Here is a 22,004-nt window from a genome sequence, read left to right on the forward strand (position 1 = left end):
TTATATAAAATTGAATCAACAAGAGCCTTTAACAAATAACAAAAGAGCAAAAAACAGGACATTTAGTAAACCTGGATCATTAACATCCATGACAAATAGAAAATGACGTTTGCTAACAATGAAGGAAACTGTTCAAGCTATACAATCGGAGAAACAGAATATTCTAAAGTTAATTGAACAAGAGCAGCCACAAGTAGCACCACCATCTAGATGAATTGAATAATCTATAATGGTAGAGGAGCAGCATGCAGAGGATGAGCAACATGTAAAAGAACCTTTCCAAATGACAGATTCAGCCACTCCAACATTCTGAAGCGCAAGGTAATATGTAGCTTAGAAATTTATTAAATTCATTCATGACCTCTAATTTCTTCTATTTTCTTATAGCTGAAGGGCCATCAACTAGAAAAACAAAAGGAAAAACACAAATGCACAAGCTGCATGCCCAACAAGAGAAAAAATCATATTAAACCAGAACAACCAACCTGTTAGTCCCACAGATGATGTTGTAACTGAGTTGGGCAGCTTCCTAGGCACATTTGCAAGGAAAACGCATATTTGCCCATTGGATATACTTGATTGGAGGTATATGGATACTAAACAGGAGTTCTGAATATTTGATATATTTTTAGTTGAGTGGTTATGTGTCTATGAATGTGGTGGCTATATTTTCCAACTTTATCTATTTTTTTTGTTGTTGTTGACATTTGAATATCAAGATACATATCATTATTTTTAACCGAATAGAATCAACTTGTAGGCAAAATATGATCTTCCTGATGCCGCAAAACATTGGGTTTTGGAAAGAATTCGAGAATCTTGGAGAAAGCATAGAGATGATTTAAAAAGAGATCACTACGATCCATATGATGATGATGTTGTTCGATTGAAGAAAAAGCCCGATAGTGTTCCAGAATGTCAATTTAAAGAGCTCCTCATGTATTGGAAGTCCGAAAAATTCCAGGTAAAACGTATTTCACAGTTTACGATTATATTACTGTTAGTCCTACAGATGGAGCCTTTTATTACTATAGTTAACGTTACTAATTCATTTTTTTCAGAAAATGTCCGAAACCAATACCGAGAATTGGAAGAAGCTAGTGAATCCACACACTACTGGAAAGAAGAGTTTTGCTTTAGTTCGGAACAAATTGGTGTGTTCTTTTGTTTATTATTTAGTTATAACTATTCATTTAAATAGTTTTTGATATTCACTAAATATCATATGAATAGGAAAATAAGAAGGGGGAATCTGTCTCTAAAGGAGATGTTTGCGGTCACAAGAGCAAGAAAACCTGATCGCACGTATAAGTCGTCTAATGAGGACACCAACAGTAAAATTGTATGAAACTTATCTTTTTGAAGTTAATATTAACATAAATGATCAATTTTTAATTTTTACTTACATGAATGTGCTTTTGAATATATGATTATTAGACTCAAATGGAGGAAATTGAAACACAATAGGGAGCAAATGAACAGCCCGTTGATGCATTTTCAACCGTCATCGGTGCTGAACATCCGAGACATGTAAGACTGCTTGGAGGAGGGTTACAAAGACTTCTTTGAAAAGATTAAATGGCAGCTCCGGACAAACTTTAAATGCCACAAATGATGTTGTCCAACAAATGCAAGAAGGATGCAAAAAGTGGAGGATCAAATCGAGGAGCAAAAGAGAACAATTCAACAAGAAGAGTTGTTGCAGATGTAATTGCTCAACTTCAGAATGCAGGAATAATTGATCCGAAGATACTGGCGGCATTGTCCAAGAAGTTGTTGCAGCAGATGTAATTGCTCAACTTCAGAATGCAGGAATAATTGATCGGAAGATATTGGCGGCATTGTCCTTTCCTTCACCAACGAAATCGACTTCTACACTAGCAGCCACTCAAAATAGTCAAGGTTAGTATTTAAATTCTGAATTATACTCTATTTCATATGGTGGCTGACTGTATTGGAGTGTTATCTGTGGTTGGTAACTAAGAGAAATGAGTTAGTAGAGTGGAGTCTTGTGCATTTCTGAGTTGGTTGTTGGAGTGTTGTTGTTGGTTGGTAAGAGAGCGTTATTGGAGTGTTGTGGTTGGTTGGTAAGAGAGTGTTCTGAATTGGAGTGGTATTTGTGGTTGCATTTCTGATGTTGATTTAAAGCAAACAATGATGCTGCTTTCTCTTGATCAAATCCAGCAAGCTGAGCTTTTGCATCTCTGTTTAACTCCTCAGCATACTCCCTAGACTTGTTAATACCTATCAATTTTGGATAAGTTACCTTATCAACAACTAAGTCCTTCCCAGTTGTTTTCCCCAATTGCTGAGAAGACTGTGTGACATCAACAATATCATCCACAACTTGAAATAACAACCCAATACATCTTGTAAACTTCCTTAGCTTCTCCACATCTTCATCTTTTGCCCCTCCTAAAATAGCCTCGATCACAACAGACCCTTCTAATAAAGCTGCAGTCTTATGCAAATGAATCAATTTCAAATGCTTTAACTCAACATCAGAAATGCCCTCAGATATTATATCGACAACCTGTCCAGCTACAAGAGTTTATGGACCTTTGGTGTTTTGTAGGAAGATAAAGAACTATCTAGCTCTAAGTTATTGGAGAAAATATTTGATCCTTATGGAGCACTAATATAACTAACTATAGTTTCTCGAGATGCTGAGCGAAGGTGCTGACATGATCATGTTTAATTTTGTAAACATGTGGCAAATAATGGTTGAGCTTGTGTCTTGACTTGTCAACAAATATCTAGGTAGCTTCAATTTAGAAAAAGAACGACTCTGCTTTGCATTGTAAATTAAGCTTTGTTGTGTAACTCGTTATCCGCCGTACTTTGAGATCTGCTAAACACTTCCCTTGGGGCAGAGATTGGATGGCTTGTTTTCTGGTCTTTCTTTATTTTAGAAAAAGATTTTGATAGGCTGATCAAATTTAGTTTTGTATTTGCCATTGGATGTTGGAAAATGTGTTAGAACTCTCTTTCTCACATGTGCCCTCACACTCTCTTCAATCTTCATCTCTTTGAAGGCGTTATGGCAATCACTGAAAATAGATATGTGATCGTAGGTTATGTTTTGAAATGTCATTTGTTTTACATCTAGTATATACTAAATGTTGTTTCTCAATTAGTTTTAGGTTGAGATGTTGTTGGTCCATTATTCATTTGTTTAGGTATCGTTGTGAATCACTGTCTCTTGTTTCTGAGATGACGCGCTTGAAGCCATATAGTTTGCTAGATAAGCTACTTTTATTACTAATCTTATCTAATTCTCAAGTTAATGATAGTGGATCTAGTTCTGTGGTAAGTTTTTCCCATAGCGACCTATGTTATTGAAATGTGACTAGATTCACAGATGCACATAAATCCTTGATTTGATTGACCAAGTTCTATTTGATCTTTTCCAACTTTTGTTGTTCTTGTTGTGTACTTTGTTGCTCAACTTTAAATTTGTTTTTCTTATTGTTGTAGCTGTTCATGACAAAGAAGATGGTGGTAACGAAATTGATGAAATAGACTTGACCTAAGAGATCGATCACATTGGCTTAATGCGACACTAGCTGGTGGAAAACTTGTGTTTTGTTGTCTATTGCAACGGTTTTACAACCGTCATCATAGGGGTAATTTTCAGTAGTGTCACTAGGTTTTAAAAAACAAACAGTCTCGCTATGATACATTATTAGCAATAATAAAGCTAGTCATGGAAAGTCTTCAGGACCGTGAAGTGTTGTATCACCAGGATAACAAAAAATGGAAGCTCTTAGCAAGACATTAAAAAGAAGTGAAAATTACCTATATAACGACATGTTTACTGATATTTACCAAAAATTTCAACTATTTTTTAAATTTCAAAAAATTTCAACTTTTAGCCTTTGATGATACTTATAACTTATGTTGAATATATCCTATAGATACATATAATAGTTAAACTAATTAACATATGTTAAGGAATGTAACGACTAACTAGCATTATATAGCAATTAACCTAACTAATTATGGTAAAAACTCAATAAAATTTCATGAAAAAAGGTAATTTATTTATTATTCCAACTTTTTAAACATATTTTCTTTCATAATTAGTTTCCAAACTATTTGTACGACTTTTTTTTTCTTGATTTTATTAAAGTTTTAGCTACCAACTCTTCTGTTGTTCTAAATTCTTGAGTAACTCCGCTATCGTTGGTGGCTGATGATGAAGGTTGTAGTGGAGTTTTCGGCTGCTCCGTCGGAGTCGCCGTCGATTGGCCCATTAGGGTTTTGTTTTTCATGGAGTCTGTAACTTATTATTTTATGAAAGTTTTCCTAGTTATAATTCTAATTGTTCTGCTCCTTTGTCATTGTTCGATATAAAGGGGAGCAAGATTATTACAGATTGTAAAAATAGTGAAGTTAAGGTTGGGCAAATCTACAAAGACAAGTGTACTCTAATTTTAATGGCAAGATATGCCATTGAGCATTCCTTCAATTTCCATGCAAGAAGATTGGACAAGAAAAGGTATGTATCTTGTTTAACGTATCAGAAGTAGTTGATTATCTCTTGTTTAATAGATTATGTATCTAACAAAAAATCGATTATTGTTTTACGTAACACTTTTGTAGTTATGTTAAGTTGGCCAAGATAAATATTTTACCACACATGATACATTTTTCATGTTCTTGTATCTCTGGTAATCTGATTGTGTATAAATATGTATCTCGCGATGTTTTAGTTTTAGTGATATAAACATACGAAAGATTATGCAGTATATGTATCTCTCATTATTTTTTGTGCACGATGGTGCAGTGTATGTATCTCTCATTAATTTTTTTAGTACATTAAAATACACCTAATTTTTTGTAACAGATTATGAATTTTTTTTGTATGTGATTTCAGTTATGTCCTAAATGTCGTTCGGAGGATTGTATATGGATATTTAAGGCATCGTGTCGGCGGAGGACTAACCTCTTTAAGTGGATATAGTCATATTGATCGGAGACTATGTTACTGGAATCTAAAAAATTGATGTCTCGATTTTGCCGGATTTTCAGACATGCACACACCATTTTTAAAGAGTCCGAGCAACATAAATTGGACGTGATTCAGCTGAAAGGAGAAGGAAAAAGTTATTTTTGCCTTTTACTTGTACTATACTATCTTCTGTTTGTAGAGAATTTATCTTATTCTTTCTTTTTAGGTTTTACAAGTCCATCCTATTGTATATGCCCCAACTCTTCCTTGAAATTCAAGAAAGCATTGTTCTGTTCTATAACATGAAAAAACTCACTTAGAATTATAAAATGTCAAAACATTAGATGATTTTTATATTGATCCGTTCAAGCTTTGGTGGATAGAGTTATTTGGTATTTGTGTTGCTGGTAAATAGCAACTATCCCATGAAATATTCATGATGCGTGCAAATTGGCTCGAACATTATTTTCGACTACAATATTTTCTTTTATAAAAAGTTTCTTTTGTTTTTCATTTTAGGTTTTCAAGTCCATCATATCGTATATTCCCAATCTTGTTTTAAATTCAAAGAAGCATTGTTATGTGCTATAACTTGAAAAGACTTACTAAGGATCATAAGTTATCAGAATCAGTGTTTTTTTTTGTATTCTACAAACTTTACTACTAAAAAATTTTAATTTCTAATGAATCTTGAGTTTTCCTGCTTAGCAATTTGCCAACATTATTTTTGTTTTACCTCTTGACTATAGAACTTTTACAATGCGATACTTAACAATTTGCATAAGTTTGTAAAAGCAGGAGCCTATTCTTATCAACGAGCATTCAAAATTCTGGATCCGTTTTTGATCAGATTAGAAACGAAAGTAGTTTATTTTCTAAATAGAGTGAAAGTTCATATATAAAGATACTCAATAAACATACATGAAGGTCATACATCTCAATTCAAATAGAATTTATGTCAGTAGAATATGTTAATGGAAAACTTGTACATTTTTCTTGACATATTCAATAAATCTTTGATTGCTTTCAATACAATAATTTGGTTTAATACAAAGTGTCATAGAACTATAGATCCTTGGTGACATTAGTGCGTGAGACCTCATCATTACATATGAGGTAAACTTGCAAAGAAAAATATAGAGAAGTATGAACATCAAGAAAATATATATAGGCAATAACAAAAGATGGATACATCTACAATAACACAGTATCAGGAATAGAAAATGCTTAAATTGTAGTAAATTATATTTATTGTTTTACAGAATATGTATCTTTGATATAAACAATTAAATCCAAAAAAATAAAATAATGCAAGATACATATAACATATCCTCATATACAATATGTATCTTTAAACTTACTAACATGTATCTTTGGTATGCGGATTTTACTAAAACTTAAAAACAAGAGTTACATATAAAACTTAAACAGATAACACGAGATACAAGATATTGAAAAAAGTATCATGTATATCCAAATATGTATCTAAGCCTAAAATTACAGATTTGAAATAACAAGAGATACATAAATCCACAATAACACAAAATCAAATATACAAAAAAACTTAAAATGAATCTATTGTTTTACATAATATGTATCTTTGGTATAAATAATTGAATCAAAATAAAAAATAGTGTAAGATACATACAAAATAACCTCGTACACAATATATATCTTTAAGCTTACTAACATGTATATTTGATATGCCTATTTCACTAAAATTTAAAAAACAATAGATAATATAACAACAAAAATAGAGAACAAGAGATACAAGAAATATTGAATCCAACACTTGTCTAACGCATTTAAGTGCCGTAGCCATGCTACGTATGAACCTACAAGTTACTAAAGCAGAAAATAGCAATCATAAAAACACGCATGGACATGATTCAAAAATCTAATAGACATTTAAGAGTTAAGTAACAAAAGACACATATCAATCATTGGGGAAAAAGAACTTACAAAAAACTCGCAGAGAGGGCTTTGAAGCCAATGTACCGAGGGATAAGACAATATAAACACTAGGTTTTGGATAATAATTTGAAAAAAAAAATTCAACACAGTACGTTATTTTTTTCCAATAGAATCGTTAGATAAGATTAGAGGAAACAGGGCTAACTTATTGCTTTTTGAAATAAAATCGTCAGATAAAATTGAAAGAAATTGAATATGATTTTAGGAGGAAAATTTACCTTGATTTAAAATTTTGAATTACAAAAAAAAAAATGGAATTGAAACCGCCGTAGAAATAATGACATAGAATGAAGAGGAAATAGTTATTAATTTGGTAAAGTAAGCCGTAGGATAAGGGGGTCTTTAACATGTACCTCAGTTTTTAGTAAAAATAGTAGATATTGAAATATTTGTAATATTTTTTTTAAAGTGAAGAAATTTGTAGTAGTTTTGGAAGTTAAAAAGTTGTTTTTCAGTTAATTTTTTCTAGAAAGAAGAAGAAAGGAAATTGAAATGGATCAACTAAGGCCCGTAACCCGTCTTTAGTCAAGTTGGAAAATCTGAAAATACAAATATTCTCCCGGTGAACACTCTCCCACCCAACGTCTCCCCCCCATCTCGCCCACTCTTCTCATCGGCGACATCTAATCCCTCGTCATTTTCACAGCGAATCACACAAAGAGGAAGCAAAAATGGTAACGTCTTCGGTTGTGAACACATATCCACTGTCCAGCTATACCTTTGGTACTAAGGAACCTAAAATGGAGAAGGACACCTCCGTTGCCGATCGCCTTGCTCGTATGAAAGTCAAGTATAATTTCTTCTATACCTTTTTTTCCCTATTTTTTCTTAATTGAAATTGTGATAGATTGTTTTTACTATATCAAAATTCCTTAAACCCTAGGTAAAACCCTTACGAAACTGGATCGTACTGGTTTTACTGCTAAATATTTTGATTACTATCGTAAAACAGCTAAACAAAATGTGTTTTGGTTTTGGCATAATACATCAACGTGCTTTTCAGCAAGTACTACAATAAACACTTTATAACGTTGTATAAAGGACACATGTGTCTTATGTGGTAAATCTCGTGAGATGCACGCGTCTTACATGTCAAATCGCGTGAGATTTGCCTCGTAGGATGTTTTTGTCTATTTGCTCAATTTTATGCTGTTTTTTTTTATAACCGTGGTGTCGAGGCCAGCGTTCGCGCACTGCTATTAAATTCTCGTGATACCTGCCACCTCTTACCAAGGCTAACACTAGTCTAAGTGCCTACTTGTGTACACTCAAAGTTGGAGTGCGTAGATGCTAGTTGAGACCTAGTTAAAAGGCATATTTATGTATTATACCTTTTTTTTTTTTTTTTGGAATTTAGCAAGTTTATGATGTGGTTTTGCTGCAGCTATATGAAGGAGGGCATGAGGACTAGTGTCGAAGGAATTCTCTTGGTATGCTTTTGCTTCATCTGTCTCAATTTATATTATGTGCCTATTTTCCATCCAAGGAAAAATGATCATTTACTGGTTGATAGCTACAAATGCTTACCTTTTTAGCCATTGCCCTAGATTGTTACTATTTATGTTTCTTTTGCCGCATCGAGTTTCTAGGAACTCATTAGCTGTCGTAAAGCTGCAATAAATGAGTTTCAGATGTGCTTGATTCGAATATTGGCTCTGATGCAGTAGTTGTACTTTTTGTTTAGTTGATATTAAGATCTTTAGTCCTTGTTTAGCCTAATTTTTTCTGACATGACGTGGTTGTCAACTTGTCAGTATTCTTGCATACCTTTTGTATGCAATTGTTTGCGTAAGATTTTTGGGATCTATGTCTAAGCAATAGTACTGGAAGTATATGATTCTTACATTATCTGTCTAAGGTTTGCTTTGACTAAGAAAACAAGATTCATAATGGGAATGAATTTCCAGTCTGTTTCATAATATTTCTTCATTTGCATTAGCTGCCATATTTGTAGCTCCTTTGTGCAAACGATCATGTACTTCCAGATCAGTTTCCCGTGTTCTAGGAGATTTATATACATGTATTTATCCATGAATAGTTACTTTCGTTCACGTCAGTACAACTACCAATCGTAAGAACTCGTTAACTGGATAGTAGCTTTCCAGATTTTGAAGTTCTCTTGGCCTCTTTATATGCATAATCATGCTAAAGGGAAATACACTGATTTCAGTAAGCCTCTCTCTTCCTATAGTTTTATTTGCCATCTTTCAATCTTCTAACAAATATTTCATTTGAATCTCATAAATTTTACTCCATTTAAAAATGAACGAAGAGGGGGGTGGGCCGTGGGGTGGGGTTGGGGGGTTTCTAGAGCACCAACACCAAACCTTCTAATTTTCAATTTCAATTCAAACATCAATTTCTTAATCTCATTGAAATAAAATTTGGATATTTAGAAATTATATTAAAAGCTACGTTGCTCGGACTCTTCACTTTCGGTGCCGCTCCCATGTCGACACGACATGGGTGTGAGTGTGGGAATCGTACCCGATTGGTCAACTTATTAGGATACTTTGACCAAAATCGACACAGAAATTCCGAACAAATTCAATCAGGGGCGGATTTAGGGGGATAGGTGGGGGTTCTTGGGAACCCTTTAACTTTCGTGCAGATCTTGTATATTGAGAAATCTAGTAAATATATAAGAATTTAAAGCTGGGAATCCATTAATGAAGTGTGTTATTAGTCTAGTGGTAGACAAGGATATTGCTAAAGCTTTGTAGGCTTCTGGTTATGGGTTCTAACCCCGTCAACCACAATATTAAATTATATTTTACCCATAGGAACCCATAAACTTTAAATCCTAGATCCGCCTCTGGATTCAATGATTTCGGTTCAAAACAAAAGTTGAGGTGAAATTGAAGTAAATGGAATACATTGTATATAGAAACTTCAATGTCACTCCTTTTCCTAATCCTTATCCTGTTATCTCCTTCCGGGATTCTCCGGTTGGTCAATATTTTCTCCTAAATATTCTACATAATATCTATATTTTAGGTTTTATAACTCTATTATTAGTAATTTAATTGTTTTTAGCCGAATCCATCCACTCGTATCATACCTGGATCCGTATCACCGAATTTTAAAATTTGGATCATGAAGGATCCGATCTCTAGATTCGCACCCGTATCGGACACCCGCACCCGAGTCCGAGCAACATAAATTAAAAGGTAGTCTAGGTTACAACTTAAGATATTTGAAACGTTAAATGTTGTAGTCAAAGACAGATATTTGACTCCCTAAATGCTAAGTATCGTATAAAGTGGAATATGGGGGTACGTGGAGAAGTTCTTTCAGGAGAGAGGTGAAGTAAATAGTGAAGCAATATAACTTTCTCAACGAGTTTACTTCGATTGAGGAAAAAAAAATCTTTTTAAGGAGAAAGAGATCCTTTTAAACTGGTTTTTATACGAGCTAATGGGGAGGAGAAGAATCGTATTGCTCACTAGGAATTCTTCTGCATTGTTCAGTGGATTGGACAATGGTTACTGAACATTGACCTTTGTTTCTTCAGCTATCTTGGTCAGTATAGGTGTCACAGAGGGCACTTCATTCATTGGGCTGGCTTCCATTTAATGACTTATATAGCTTGCTTCTTCATCATCTAACTTCTTTATTGTTTATAGTAAGAAAGAAGTTACAATACTATATTAGTATATAGTGTTCCGTACCTGAAAAAAAAGAAAAGAAATTAGAATTTGTATGTCGTGTTACAGTTCCTGGTTTCAGATGTATGAAAAGTTGGCTGCTAGACATTTTATTTTAGGTTGATTACAAAGTGCACCTAGAACTTCTAAAACTGCTAGCGATCTGTTCACTTCAGGGATGTTGGATTATATTCAAATTTAGTACAGAGTCAGGTTGCTTGTAGACGACAAAATGTCTGGAATTAGGATTCAACATTAAAGAAGAAAGTAGTGGAAAAAAATTAGCAGGACGAGAAGAAAATCTCAACTATAAGAAGAAGAGAGTGTGGGAGAGAACAGATGCTCTCTTTTCTTACAAAATAAAGTTATATGTCTTGAATAAGGATCTCATGAGTCATGAGGTTGTTTCTTGAAAATGTCCTAGTTCGACCTGATTATTGAGCTTTTAATTCTGGATCAAAAGGTGTGCGGAAAACTGATTTAATTCTCAACGTATGTCAAAAGGAAAAAAAAGGAATCAGACCAACATCCAGTCTCCCCTTGCAATTGTTGAAACAGGGAAAAAACTAATTTCCATTACCTTACCACAGATGTGCTCACGTTTTCCTCTTCAGCTAGAACTTTATCTTCCGTTTTAACACTCAACTTCATCCTTGCTTCCTTATAACTTTGTTTTATCTACTCTATCAATTGGTCTCAAGCTCTTTTAGTGGGAGGAAAAAGAATAGGTCTCAAGCAACTTAAGTTTAAACTTTATTTCGAACTGTCTACAGTTGTAAAAGGAGTACTAATCCACTTAAGATCATCTGGTGGTTGTGTATTCTTTCACTTGTTTCAAAAGATAGTTCACACTATTGACACATTCATTTTTTAATATCCGTTTGGCCATGAATATTTTAAGTATTTTCCTAAAAATTATTTCACTTTATTTGAAAAATAGTGTTTGGCCATGAAAATTCCATATACAACTTAAAGTTATAGTTGGAATTTGGAAAACAACCAAAACCTTGTTTTTACTTTTTTCACTTTTCCTTATTTCATTTTTTAATTTATTTTTTTCCAAAAAAATCTTATTTTTTATTTTCATGAAATAACTCCATTTAAATTATACTCCATGTTCAAATCATATTTTATATTTCTTTAAAAAATATATTTGAATTCTAAATATTAACTGCAAAAACTATGGCCAAACACAACCCGACTCCAACTTTCAAAAATTCCAAATAAAGTGATTTTTTTGGGTATTCTTGGCCCAACGCCTACTATATCTCATAATGAATCTTCAGACGTAGATACAAAATCTATTTTAATACAAGAGGCGATTTATACCTGGTAATTGACTAAATTTTGGCACAAATGCCGGGTCGTTTAGTTAGAAGTTGGTTGTATAGATGATTGAGCGGCTTTCGTAGAAAATCATGTATTTGTGTAAGATTTTCTACTTTTTGGTATACTTCTTATATACGGCTAGTTAAATGCCCTTATGTTACTAATATTCTTACTTCATCAAAAAAGTAGTAGGTTTTGTGATTTTTAGAGTTCGATTCTATGGATTCATTTCAAAAAGAGTTCAATTCTATGGAGTAAAATTAGGATGATGTGCAATTCCGCTTGATTGAATTTACAGGTACAAGAACACAATCATCCTCACATCCTCCTTCTGCAAATTGGGAACACATTCTGCAAACTTCCAGGTGGACGCTTGAAACCAGGAGAGAACGGTATGTTTTGTTTTTGCTTTTCACTGTATTTCATAAATTTTTTACCAAAGCTTCAACATGGGAGACTAGCATTTCTGTTCTCTATTTTTTGTGTGTGCAGAAATCGAGGGTTTGAAAAGGAAACTCTCTAGTAAACTTGCAGCTAATTCTCCTGGCCTTCAGCCAAATTGGCAGGTATGCTTTTAAGTATTTCCCCTTTTGGTAGTGTCTTTTCTTTTCTATGGGAGGAAAATTCAACGACAACAATATACTCATTGTAATATACTCATTCTAATACCACAAATGGGGTCTTGGGAGGGAGGGTATTGTTTATTGAAACTACCCTTACCTCAGGAAGATAGAGAGTTGTTTCTGTAAGACCCTTGGCTCAAGTAAAACAGTTCCAAGCCGGTGATGAGAAGGACATACAATATTGAAGAAGTAGTGAAGAAACCATGACAAATTAATAGAAAAAAGAATAGTAGCATTTAGCAACAACAAATAATATGATATCGAAGCAAAGGGAAATAACATGTGGTTATATAAAATTGCAGAATATGATAAAAGAAAGGTACTAACAATATTGCCACTGGGAAAAACTAGCCAATACTTCACAATTTACTAACCTTCTATTGATTCTTGACCTTCATATCCTACCATCTAAGCCCATGTCCCCGGTAAGTTGCAGATGAACAATGCCCTGTCTAACCATCTCCCCCCAATTCATCTTCGTTCTAGTTCTATCTCCCTTCATACCCACCATGGCCAACTCCAACCTTTCACACCTTTTCACTGGGGCATCAGGGCATCTCCTCTTCACATGTCCAAACCACCTCAGTTTTGCTTCCCTCATCTTGTCCACCAGAGATCACTCCCTTCTTGTCCTGAATATCCTCATATCTGGTCGTATCTTTCCTAATATGTCCATACATTCATCTCAACATTCTCATATTCGCTACTCTATCTTCTATTTTCTGGATGTGCGAGTTCTTGACCGGTTAACACTCCGCCCTATAAAACATAGCTGATCTAATCACTACTCCATAGAACTTACCTAAGTTGGGGTGACACATTTTTATCATACAAGACGTCAGATGCTAGCTTCCATTTTATTTTCCTACTCCAATGCGATGTGTAAGATCATAACCAATCTCCCTATTTTCTTGGATTATTGACTCTATTTGAAACTCCCTCTCTATAGGATGACTTTTGTGTCAATCCTCACTTGCACATTTTCCTTGTGAGTCGGGTCACTAAGCGTGCACTTCAAGTTATTTGTCTTACTCCTGCTCAACCTAAACCCCTTAGACTCCAAGGTCTGATTCTGAACCTCTAGCCTATCGTTAACTTTGTTGCGTATCTCGTCAATCATTATTATGTCATTTTCAAATAACATACCTCCCCTTGGATATGCCGTGTCAATTCATCCATCATCAAGACAAATAAGAACGGGCTAAGAGCTGATTCCTATTCTAACCCTGTCGCTAGGAAAGCGTTCCGAGTCTCCTCCCATTGTCGTACGTGGGAGGAAGATAAAGGAGAAAAAAGGATGGGTTGAAGGATACCAATGACTTTTAGTAGTAAGAGTGCAACACAGGATGTGTGGGTTAAGCTTATGTCACGAGTTTGAACTTTGCCGCATGCAAAAGCGTGGTATTTAAGTGGAGAAGCATAGATGGGCGGGGCCATTATCTACTGAGTTTTGAATTATACTCCAGTTGTCCCTTGAGGATTTCTTGGTGGTTCAAATAAAAAGTATTTGGGGTGAAGGTATCTAACATGCTTCATTGCATGAATGTTTATTCAACTGTATATCTATGATGTGATAGAAATGGAATGAGGATGATTTTGTGCATCTTTCGAATGGTATAAAAGTGAAAGCTTGCTGAACAGTGAATGGTAACATTGAAGTTTACACCTGAAAACTTGTCTACTATCATTTCTGCCTGCTTTAGCAGCTACACGATGGCATAAAATTTTTTTATTGGTCGCGTTGTCGTTGACCTGTTTTGTATTGTTAGCTGTAAGTGGCTAAGTGCATTATGCAAGAGAATTCTGTTCTTAAATACTAACAAATCTGATACAGTCAAGGTTATGTTGTCATGGCTGTTAGTCTGTTACTATGTTTTAATGGGGAATAGTTGGTTTATTTATGAGCTAATGTCAAAATGAGTCAAGCTGACGTACCAACCCCCCTCCTTTTTTTGTTGGTGGTGCTTTTGGCCCTGAATGATTTAGTGATCTTTTTTTAGTTGTTCATCTTGAGAGTTAGTGTGTTCCCAAATTTTGAACTTATCATTTACCTGACGGAAGCCACTTCTATTTAATTAATCTCTTTACAATCTTTCATAGCTTCCCATAAGATTCTGTTTATCAAGACATTGATAGTCAGTCAAGTGTTTTATCTATTTCTCCATTCTTATAAATATTAGTTAATGCCTTTTGCTGTATCTCGCTTCTATATATGCAGATAGGTGAGTGTGTGGCCATCTGGTGGAGGCCAAATTTTGAAACTATAATGTATCCATACTGCCCTCCACACATAACAAAACCCAAGGTATGCCTAATCTCCTCTTCTTTTGCTACAAAGCAGGTCATAAGTCATAACCCAACTCACCTAATTCTTACACCCTCCGTTTGCATTTTACTTGTCACATTTTGACTTGCACACCCATTAAGAAAAATAGTTAATGACATGGCTATTTTATTATAGTACCCCTATTAAATGATGTTCACTATTGTGTCTTGAAATTAATTTGGAGAAAAAACAATTAATGTTAATGGTAAATAGGAAAACTAAAGTTGTCTTTTATTGATATGTCAAAAATGACAAGTAAAAATGAAAATCCAAATACGAATAAGTCACAAGTAAAAGCGAACGGAGTGAGTACTAAGTTTTTGTTTTCTTTCTTTGTTCTTTTAAACTCTTTTAAGCACCTAAATAAACTTTTTTTCCTTTATTGTGTCTATATATAACATATCAAACAAGAAAAAAAGTCATTTTGAAAATAGTTTGAGAAGGTTTCTCATAGGTCTCTTTGGGCTACATGTCAGCCCAACTTTTAGATGGGCTGAATTGGGTGGATCAAAGGCTTAGCCAATAAATGACCCGCTGAAACTTGGATGGTTCATGTTTCCATCGGCTAATTTTGTCACTCCTGATGATAATTGAATATGAAAGTTAAATCATCATATTTTTCCGAATAGAGCCTTAGTTACTCAGTTCCTCTTTTGGTGAGTGATTCTTTTGTATTATTTTTTTTGGGCCATGCAGGAGTGTAAGAAGCTCTTCGTTGTTCATCTATCTGAAAGAGAGTACTTTGCTGTCCCAAAAAATCTGAAGCTTCTCGCAGTGCCATTGTTTGAACTTTATGACAATGTTCAGGTATAATCATTAATCTGCTCTATTGCATCACAAGATATTTTCCCAAGTAGAGTACCTAGAAATCCTTTAGCAGTCAGTGTTGTGCCAACTGGTGGCAGCCTCAAGTTCCTGTAACCCACACCATTTTTGTAAACCGTCTTTTTTTTCCTTTTTTTCAAATGAATTTGCGTAAACCATCTTGATGCATGTCTATCATTCTATTGATGCGCTCACATCTCATTGCAGAGATATGGACCTGTGATATCCACGATTCCTCAACAGCTTTCCAGATTCCAGTTCAACATGATCCACCCATAGATTAGGAGGTTATGGACATTCAGGAGCTCCTCCTCGCATACAATCGTAAAAGACAAGATTTTTACTTGAATTCCTATTTTGAGAAATGATAGCCTTATTTTCTCTGTGATTCTTTCTTTCCAGTAGGCACATCTACCGACTTTCGTGGATGTTTATTTGTTTTCGACTGGCTTCTTTCTTATAGACATTATAGGTGTATTGTTGAAAGCTATGATTGCCTCTGTTGTAATGTACAATATTTGCTCGTTGCTGTTTTAGATGGAATAGTGCTGCCACATTTCATTATTTTGCCGAGGCTCTTGGACAGAACTGTACTTAGTGATCTCACAATGATACTGCCTCTCGAGTTTGAGTGTATACTCAGCATGAGATCCAGGTCATTTACATCACTCCATTGAAGACTCCCTTGTATAGGCTTCAGCATGAAAAATTCTGGAAACATAAATTTGTCTTAGCGTCAAGTATCAATGAAACCAGAATTGTATAATTTCATTTCTCTTTCATGTAAAGGCTTTATCTTACATTTTCTCCTTAGATAAATGAATTTCATGTACAGATTTGTCGAGACTAGTAATTTAGTTAATTGCAATGTAATTTTACGAGAGGCGTTGAAGTTCGAGCCTTACAAAATCCACCATTTACTTGGTACAGAACATATGCAGTATACGTGTCACTTTAGCATAAATCAATTGCTCCTTCACCCATTTTTTTGCTTTGCTCGACTTCTCATGGTTGGGGTGCAAAGGACAGCTCTATCTCTAGTTGCTTCCTCGTAGCTTTGCTTATGACATCACATTTCAGAGGTCACATCTTACGCTATCATATAAAGAGAACTTAAAGGGACTAGATTAGCCTCTTAATCGATTAATTGTGTGGATCGAAGTATAGAGGGATCAATTGAAGTCTCAGATCAGTCCAAAATTAAGGCCGCGGGATCAATTGAAGTCTCAGATCAGTCCAAAATTAAGGCCGCGCAACTAGCAGCAGCAAGATTGAACGTCTATATATTTCACCATGCGCCCCTACTATAAAGGCTGGCGGGAGGAATGCCCTGTTCATATTTCTTACGTTTTCTTATCGCAACACTCTCGCACGTTTGGAAATTTTTTTTTATATTGACAGTGATAAAAGTCAAACTTCCAAACCAAGGATTTGGTTAACTCATATACCCTTCCAATGGCAAAAGTTTAAACTAATACGATTCATTAAATCCTTGCCAATGTACGTTTTGATCATTCACTGAAACGGGACCCACTATTTGCCTTGCTTCAATTGGGGCATCAGATAAATAGACTTTAATTCGAAACCTCGCACATATGATAGAAGATTATTCAAGATCATATAAAGAGATTCATTCTTGAATTTCAAATTGATATGAAATTTAACGCTCAATACGCTTAGGATTTAACATCTAAAGCGTAAATAATGTAGCATAAGATTTCATATAAGGTAAACTAAGAAATATGATAAATATGAGCTCTGATACCATGATAGAGACGGACATTAAGTCTAATAATGGTCATCATTTCTATAGGTATTGATACTTGTATACAACTTTTAATATTAGAGATAAGGACAAAAATGATCAAAATAATGCCAACTGAATGACCCAGTATTTCATTTTCAATTTGTAGTCATTGTTGACTGAAATTTCTTGTTGAATTTCGTTGTTTTTCCCCCTTTTCTGTAATCTCTTCTTTTTGCAGCTATTTTTTTTTTTAAAAAGGCTTTTTTAAAATGTAATCCTTTCTATTTTTTTAGTTGCTACTCTTTTCCTTTTAGAAATCAAATACAATTTTGTTGTTTTTTTATCTGTCTCCCTCTCATCCTCTCCCCCCCACCAAATATTATGGAGATAAAATAGAAAAAAGGTGATAATGATCCCTCACGGCTTTTGTTTTGTATACTTCGTGTCTAAAACATTTATAATTAATATATACTCAATTTATAATGTATATACACTAATTAAATATACAACACAACAACATATCCAAAATATTCCTACAAAATTGATTTAGGGAGGGTAGAGTGTACACAATCCATATCTTGATGTCAGAAGTGATATACTAATTACACAATGCATATATTATAGAATTTATACATTCATTATACACTTTACATACATACATAATACCATTATATAGATTTTTATTAGTAGAATTTTCATATACACTTCATATACACTTTTGACAATATATATACACATTACATACATTTTAATTGGTAGACTTCGCACGCACACATAATACCCATTATATACATTCATATACAACATACACTTCATATCCATACATTAAAGACAATACCTATTTAAAACATACAAATGGTAATCTACTTGTTCGGTTGAATATATATAATAAATATATACATTTTATACAACAATTGTACATTTTTCATACATATTTGATTGTGATAGATACGTTTTTATAGAATAATGATACATATTATATAAACATTATATATAGACACATACTATACAACAAATATACAGTTTCTATATACATTCTATTCAACCTTTAGCTAACATATTATTTGAAAAAACATAAGTTCGAAATTAAGTTGGAATTAAAGAAGAAGAGAAACAATGAAAACGAGATCCAGAGACGAGGGGGTGGAGGGCTTATAATTTCATCTTCAGTTCTAACATCTAGCGTATGATAACATAGAACGTATTTTAAAAGAAGCTATAGTTTCCTTTTATAAAGGAAATGGCACAAAAACCTCATTAAACAAACTAATATTAGTACCCAGGCGATGCGTGGTCGATATTAAATGAAATTAATTATAGAAATTATTATCTTATTGATTTTATATAATAAAAAATTTATTCAATATCGTTCACATATTTGAAATTAATATATTTATGCAATACGAAAAATAACTATTAAAATATTGAACTTAATATCATTAATTACATTAAACTTAAATATATTTTTTTAAAAGTTAGTATCCGCATGCAAATAATATTATATTATAATATAATTATTTGAGCATATTAGATAATATTGTGGTCTGTATTTGATTTAATTTGTAAAAAAAAAATTCATATAATTACAAAAGAAAATGTATATTTAACATAATTATTATTAGTTTAGTGACTTACTTTCAAATTTGGTTAGAAAAACGAAGAATTAATGAATGATATGTTTTAGAGTTATGCACATGAAGCTTCTTTGTAAAATTTTAACTTGAAATTTAAATTCTTTTATATTAAGTATTTTAATTTGCATCCTCCTATCAAAGGAAGAAAGGAGTTCCCCTTCTCTTTTCTTGTCTTAATAGAGATTTTTCTTTTAAAATGGATTTTGTATTCTTTTGCACGATCTTAGACATAGTATATTTTTTAATAAATTTAAAATATTTTTGCTTCAAGGAAAATATTTTGAGTAAAGTCTCAATAATAGTCAATTTTCACTCTCTCATTTTTTATTATCATTTTTTCAACAAATAACTTATAACATTATCTAGATTCCTAATCTGTTTGTACGATTTCACAATGTTCACTTATTCTCTTATGATAATGGACCAACAAATATTAATGGATCTTATTGTATATTGTTTTCTCGAATAAATGGTTTGGTCCTTCATAGGTTTGAATATTCACTCTTCAACTCTATTTTTGATCAACCCTATCATACTTTCTTAATTTACTCAATTTGAATGAAATTATAAATATTAATCATTCTCGAAATTAAATTTTCTCCCATCTTAGAACATTCAATTAATACTTAACCCCTCACGTTCACAACACAATAAGATATTAATCTTATTCATCTTTATCCTTTATATTGTACAAAGTAGAACTAAATAATTAATGCACCAAAAGATCTATAATATTCTAAATTAGAGTTACAAATACAAAGATAAGCATGATTTAACTCATTGCGTGTATATATCAACTAAAATAGAAAAATAAGAAAGTTTATAGTATAATGTTTATAAATAATAAATGATAAATGACCTTTAATTTCATATTAGTACAATATGCTACATAAAGTACAATAATATTTGCAGTAAGAATATATATAATGAACTTGAAAAAATTAATATTCATAAGTATTTGGTTTGTTGAGTTTAAGCATTGCCCATTGAGCATCGGCCACAAGATACTCACCCGAATTTAATCTTTGAGATATAGTTTTTGAGATAGTAATTCTAGTGTTAGATACATTTCATAGATAGTTATACAACTATCATTTTTTTCACTAAGATCACTTAACCATCATTCCTAATACAATATCACTAAACTTTTAGTATACTACTAAATCACATAATTTAATGTACAAATTAATTGTTAATTGTAACATATAAAAATATAGTATAGAGAAATCAAGTGTTATAGACAAATCAAGTGTTAATCCTAATATATAAAAATATAATGGATTAGTAATTTAGTATCATAGTTTATTATTTTTTAAAATCATATTATTATCTCACTAAGATCTAAAGCAACAATATTTGTTTTGTTATCGCTAATATTCTCATTGTACATTTCGATTCCAAGATAAATTTTATAAGTCTTTAAAAACGTATGATATATTAAAAGATCGCTAACGTAAATCTTCAAAGAGTACAAAATATATTTTTTATAAAACATATCACTTTCACAATTAATCTTCTCCAACATATGATGACAGAAATTAATTAGCTTTTACCGAGTGTAGCCTTCTTATATAGTGGTAAATAGCTATGACATTAGTATTTCTAGATTAATTGACAGTTGGTACAATATTATACATATATATGTATATAATTGTTAATTGATTATTAGTTTTCTATTTATATTTCTCAATCAGCTTTATCATGCTTCTTTAATTGACTTCTATTGAATGAAATCATAAGTACTTTTGTCATATAAATATCCTTTTTATGGTAATATTTTAATTGCATATATTCTAATTTATTAATAACTTACACCTACATTTCATCATATAAAAATTATTATAATTTTTTATTGTTAAGATCATTTTGAAAGCAAAGAAGTAATTATAATATGACTAGTTTGATTTATAATTTTATTTTCATGTATATTATAATAATACAAAATAATTGTAAGATCTACACGTTTAAATTTTCACATAAGATAATTTAACCTTTTTTAATTATTTTTTGTCATAAAAAAAGAAGTATTTAATTTCAAATTTGATTATTTTAAAATTCAAAATTATTCTTATAGACTTATATAAAGTTATATAATTGGTCAATTAAAGAATAATTTTGCAAGGTGAAATTTTGTTTGACTTCGAATATTAATTAGGACCATGTAATTTTAGTAGTTATTTTTGATAAACATAATGCAATCCTTTTGGTATAGTAATATTCATTTTAAAAGTTTTCAATATTTATTTATTTACCTTTTAAATTCAAGACTATCATTCATTCATTTCCTAATACAAAATGAAAGTGTAATTACTTAATAATAGTTATTCTTAATTATGAAAAACCTTCATTAAATATGAATGCATATTGTTTTAAATATAGATTACTTAAAATACGCTGAATGAAAATTATTCCAATAAATGTGAATGCATATATTTTAAATATACATTACTTAAAATATATAGAAATAAATTCCTTCTATTTTGTAGTCCAAAGTTATCATTTGAGTGATCACATTTTTTTCATAATATTTTTAATTTTGAAATAACTCTTTGATTATTATAATTTTTTTCCATATAAGTTGTTTGATTACTAATTACTTATTTTCTTCATTGATATTTCTTGATACTTTCTTGATTTAGTCAATTGTAATCAAATCATAAATAATTTTTTATTTTTATAATATTGTTATTTAAATTAATTATATACATATTTTTAGTGATGACATCTTTTTCATATTATTTTTAATTTTGGAGTGACTCATTTGTCATAATAATATTTTTCCATATAAGTTACTTGATTATTAATTAGTTATTCTCTAATCGAATTTTTTGTAATACTTTATTGATTTACTAAATTGTAGTAAAATCATATTTTTTTAAATAATATTATTATTAATATTATTTAAATTAATTTTATATATTTTTTGAGGGATAACATCTTTTTCA

General features: G+C 32.0%; 1 protein-coding gene and 1 long non-coding RNA gene across 2 annotated transcripts; both read left to right on the top strand.

Annotated features, from left to right (window-relative positions):
* Positions 1–203: 203 nt before the first annotated feature.
* LOC107866180 lies at positions 204–5,207 on the top strand. Its single transcript, XR_001672794.2, has 7 exons — positions 204–585; positions 761–964; positions 1,062–1,154; positions 1,234–1,342; positions 1,438–1,902; positions 4,359–4,501; positions 4,880–5,207. It is a non-coding gene; the product is annotated as an uncharacterized LOC107866180 (long non-coding RNA).
* A 2,055-nt stretch (positions 5,208–7,262) lies between these two features.
* LOC107863303 (pre-mRNA cleavage factor Im 25 kDa subunit 2) lies at positions 7,263–16,242 on the top strand. The gene is made up of 7 exons (XM_016709172.2): positions 7,263–7,718; positions 8,313–8,358; positions 12,203–12,296; positions 12,397–12,470; positions 14,746–14,832; positions 15,550–15,660; positions 15,886–16,242. The coding sequence occupies exons 1-7, from the start codon at positions 7,600–7,602 to the stop codon at positions 15,955–15,957; spliced, it is 603 nt and encodes a 200-aa protein (XP_016564658.1). The 5' UTR covers positions 7,263–7,599; the 3' UTR covers positions 15,958–16,242.
* The last annotated feature ends 5,762 nt before the right edge of the window (positions 16,243–22,004 follow it).

The sequence above is a fragment of the Capsicum annuum genome, chromosome 3 (assembly GCF_002878395.1).
Source record: "Capsicum annuum cultivar UCD-10X-F1 chromosome 3, UCD10Xv1.1, whole genome shotgun sequence".
NCBI lineage: Eukaryota > Viridiplantae > Streptophyta > Magnoliopsida > Solanales > Solanaceae > Capsicum > Capsicum annuum.

What these genes read in the sequence shown, in the direction of transcription:
- LOC107863303 (XM_016709172.2), top strand. Translation starts at nt 7,600, where the DNA reads ATGGTAACGTCTTCGGTTGTGAACACATATCCACTGTCCAGCTATACC. An exon ending in CACACATAACAAAACCCAAG is followed by an intron (nt 14,833 to 15,549) that starts GTATGCCTAATC and finishes TGGGCCATGCAG; the next exon opens with GAGTGTAAGAAGCTCTTCGT. An exon ending in AACTTTATGACAATGTTCAG is followed by an intron (nt 15,661 to 15,885) that starts GTATAATCATTA and finishes ATCTCATTGCAG; the next exon opens with AGATATGGACCTGTGATATC.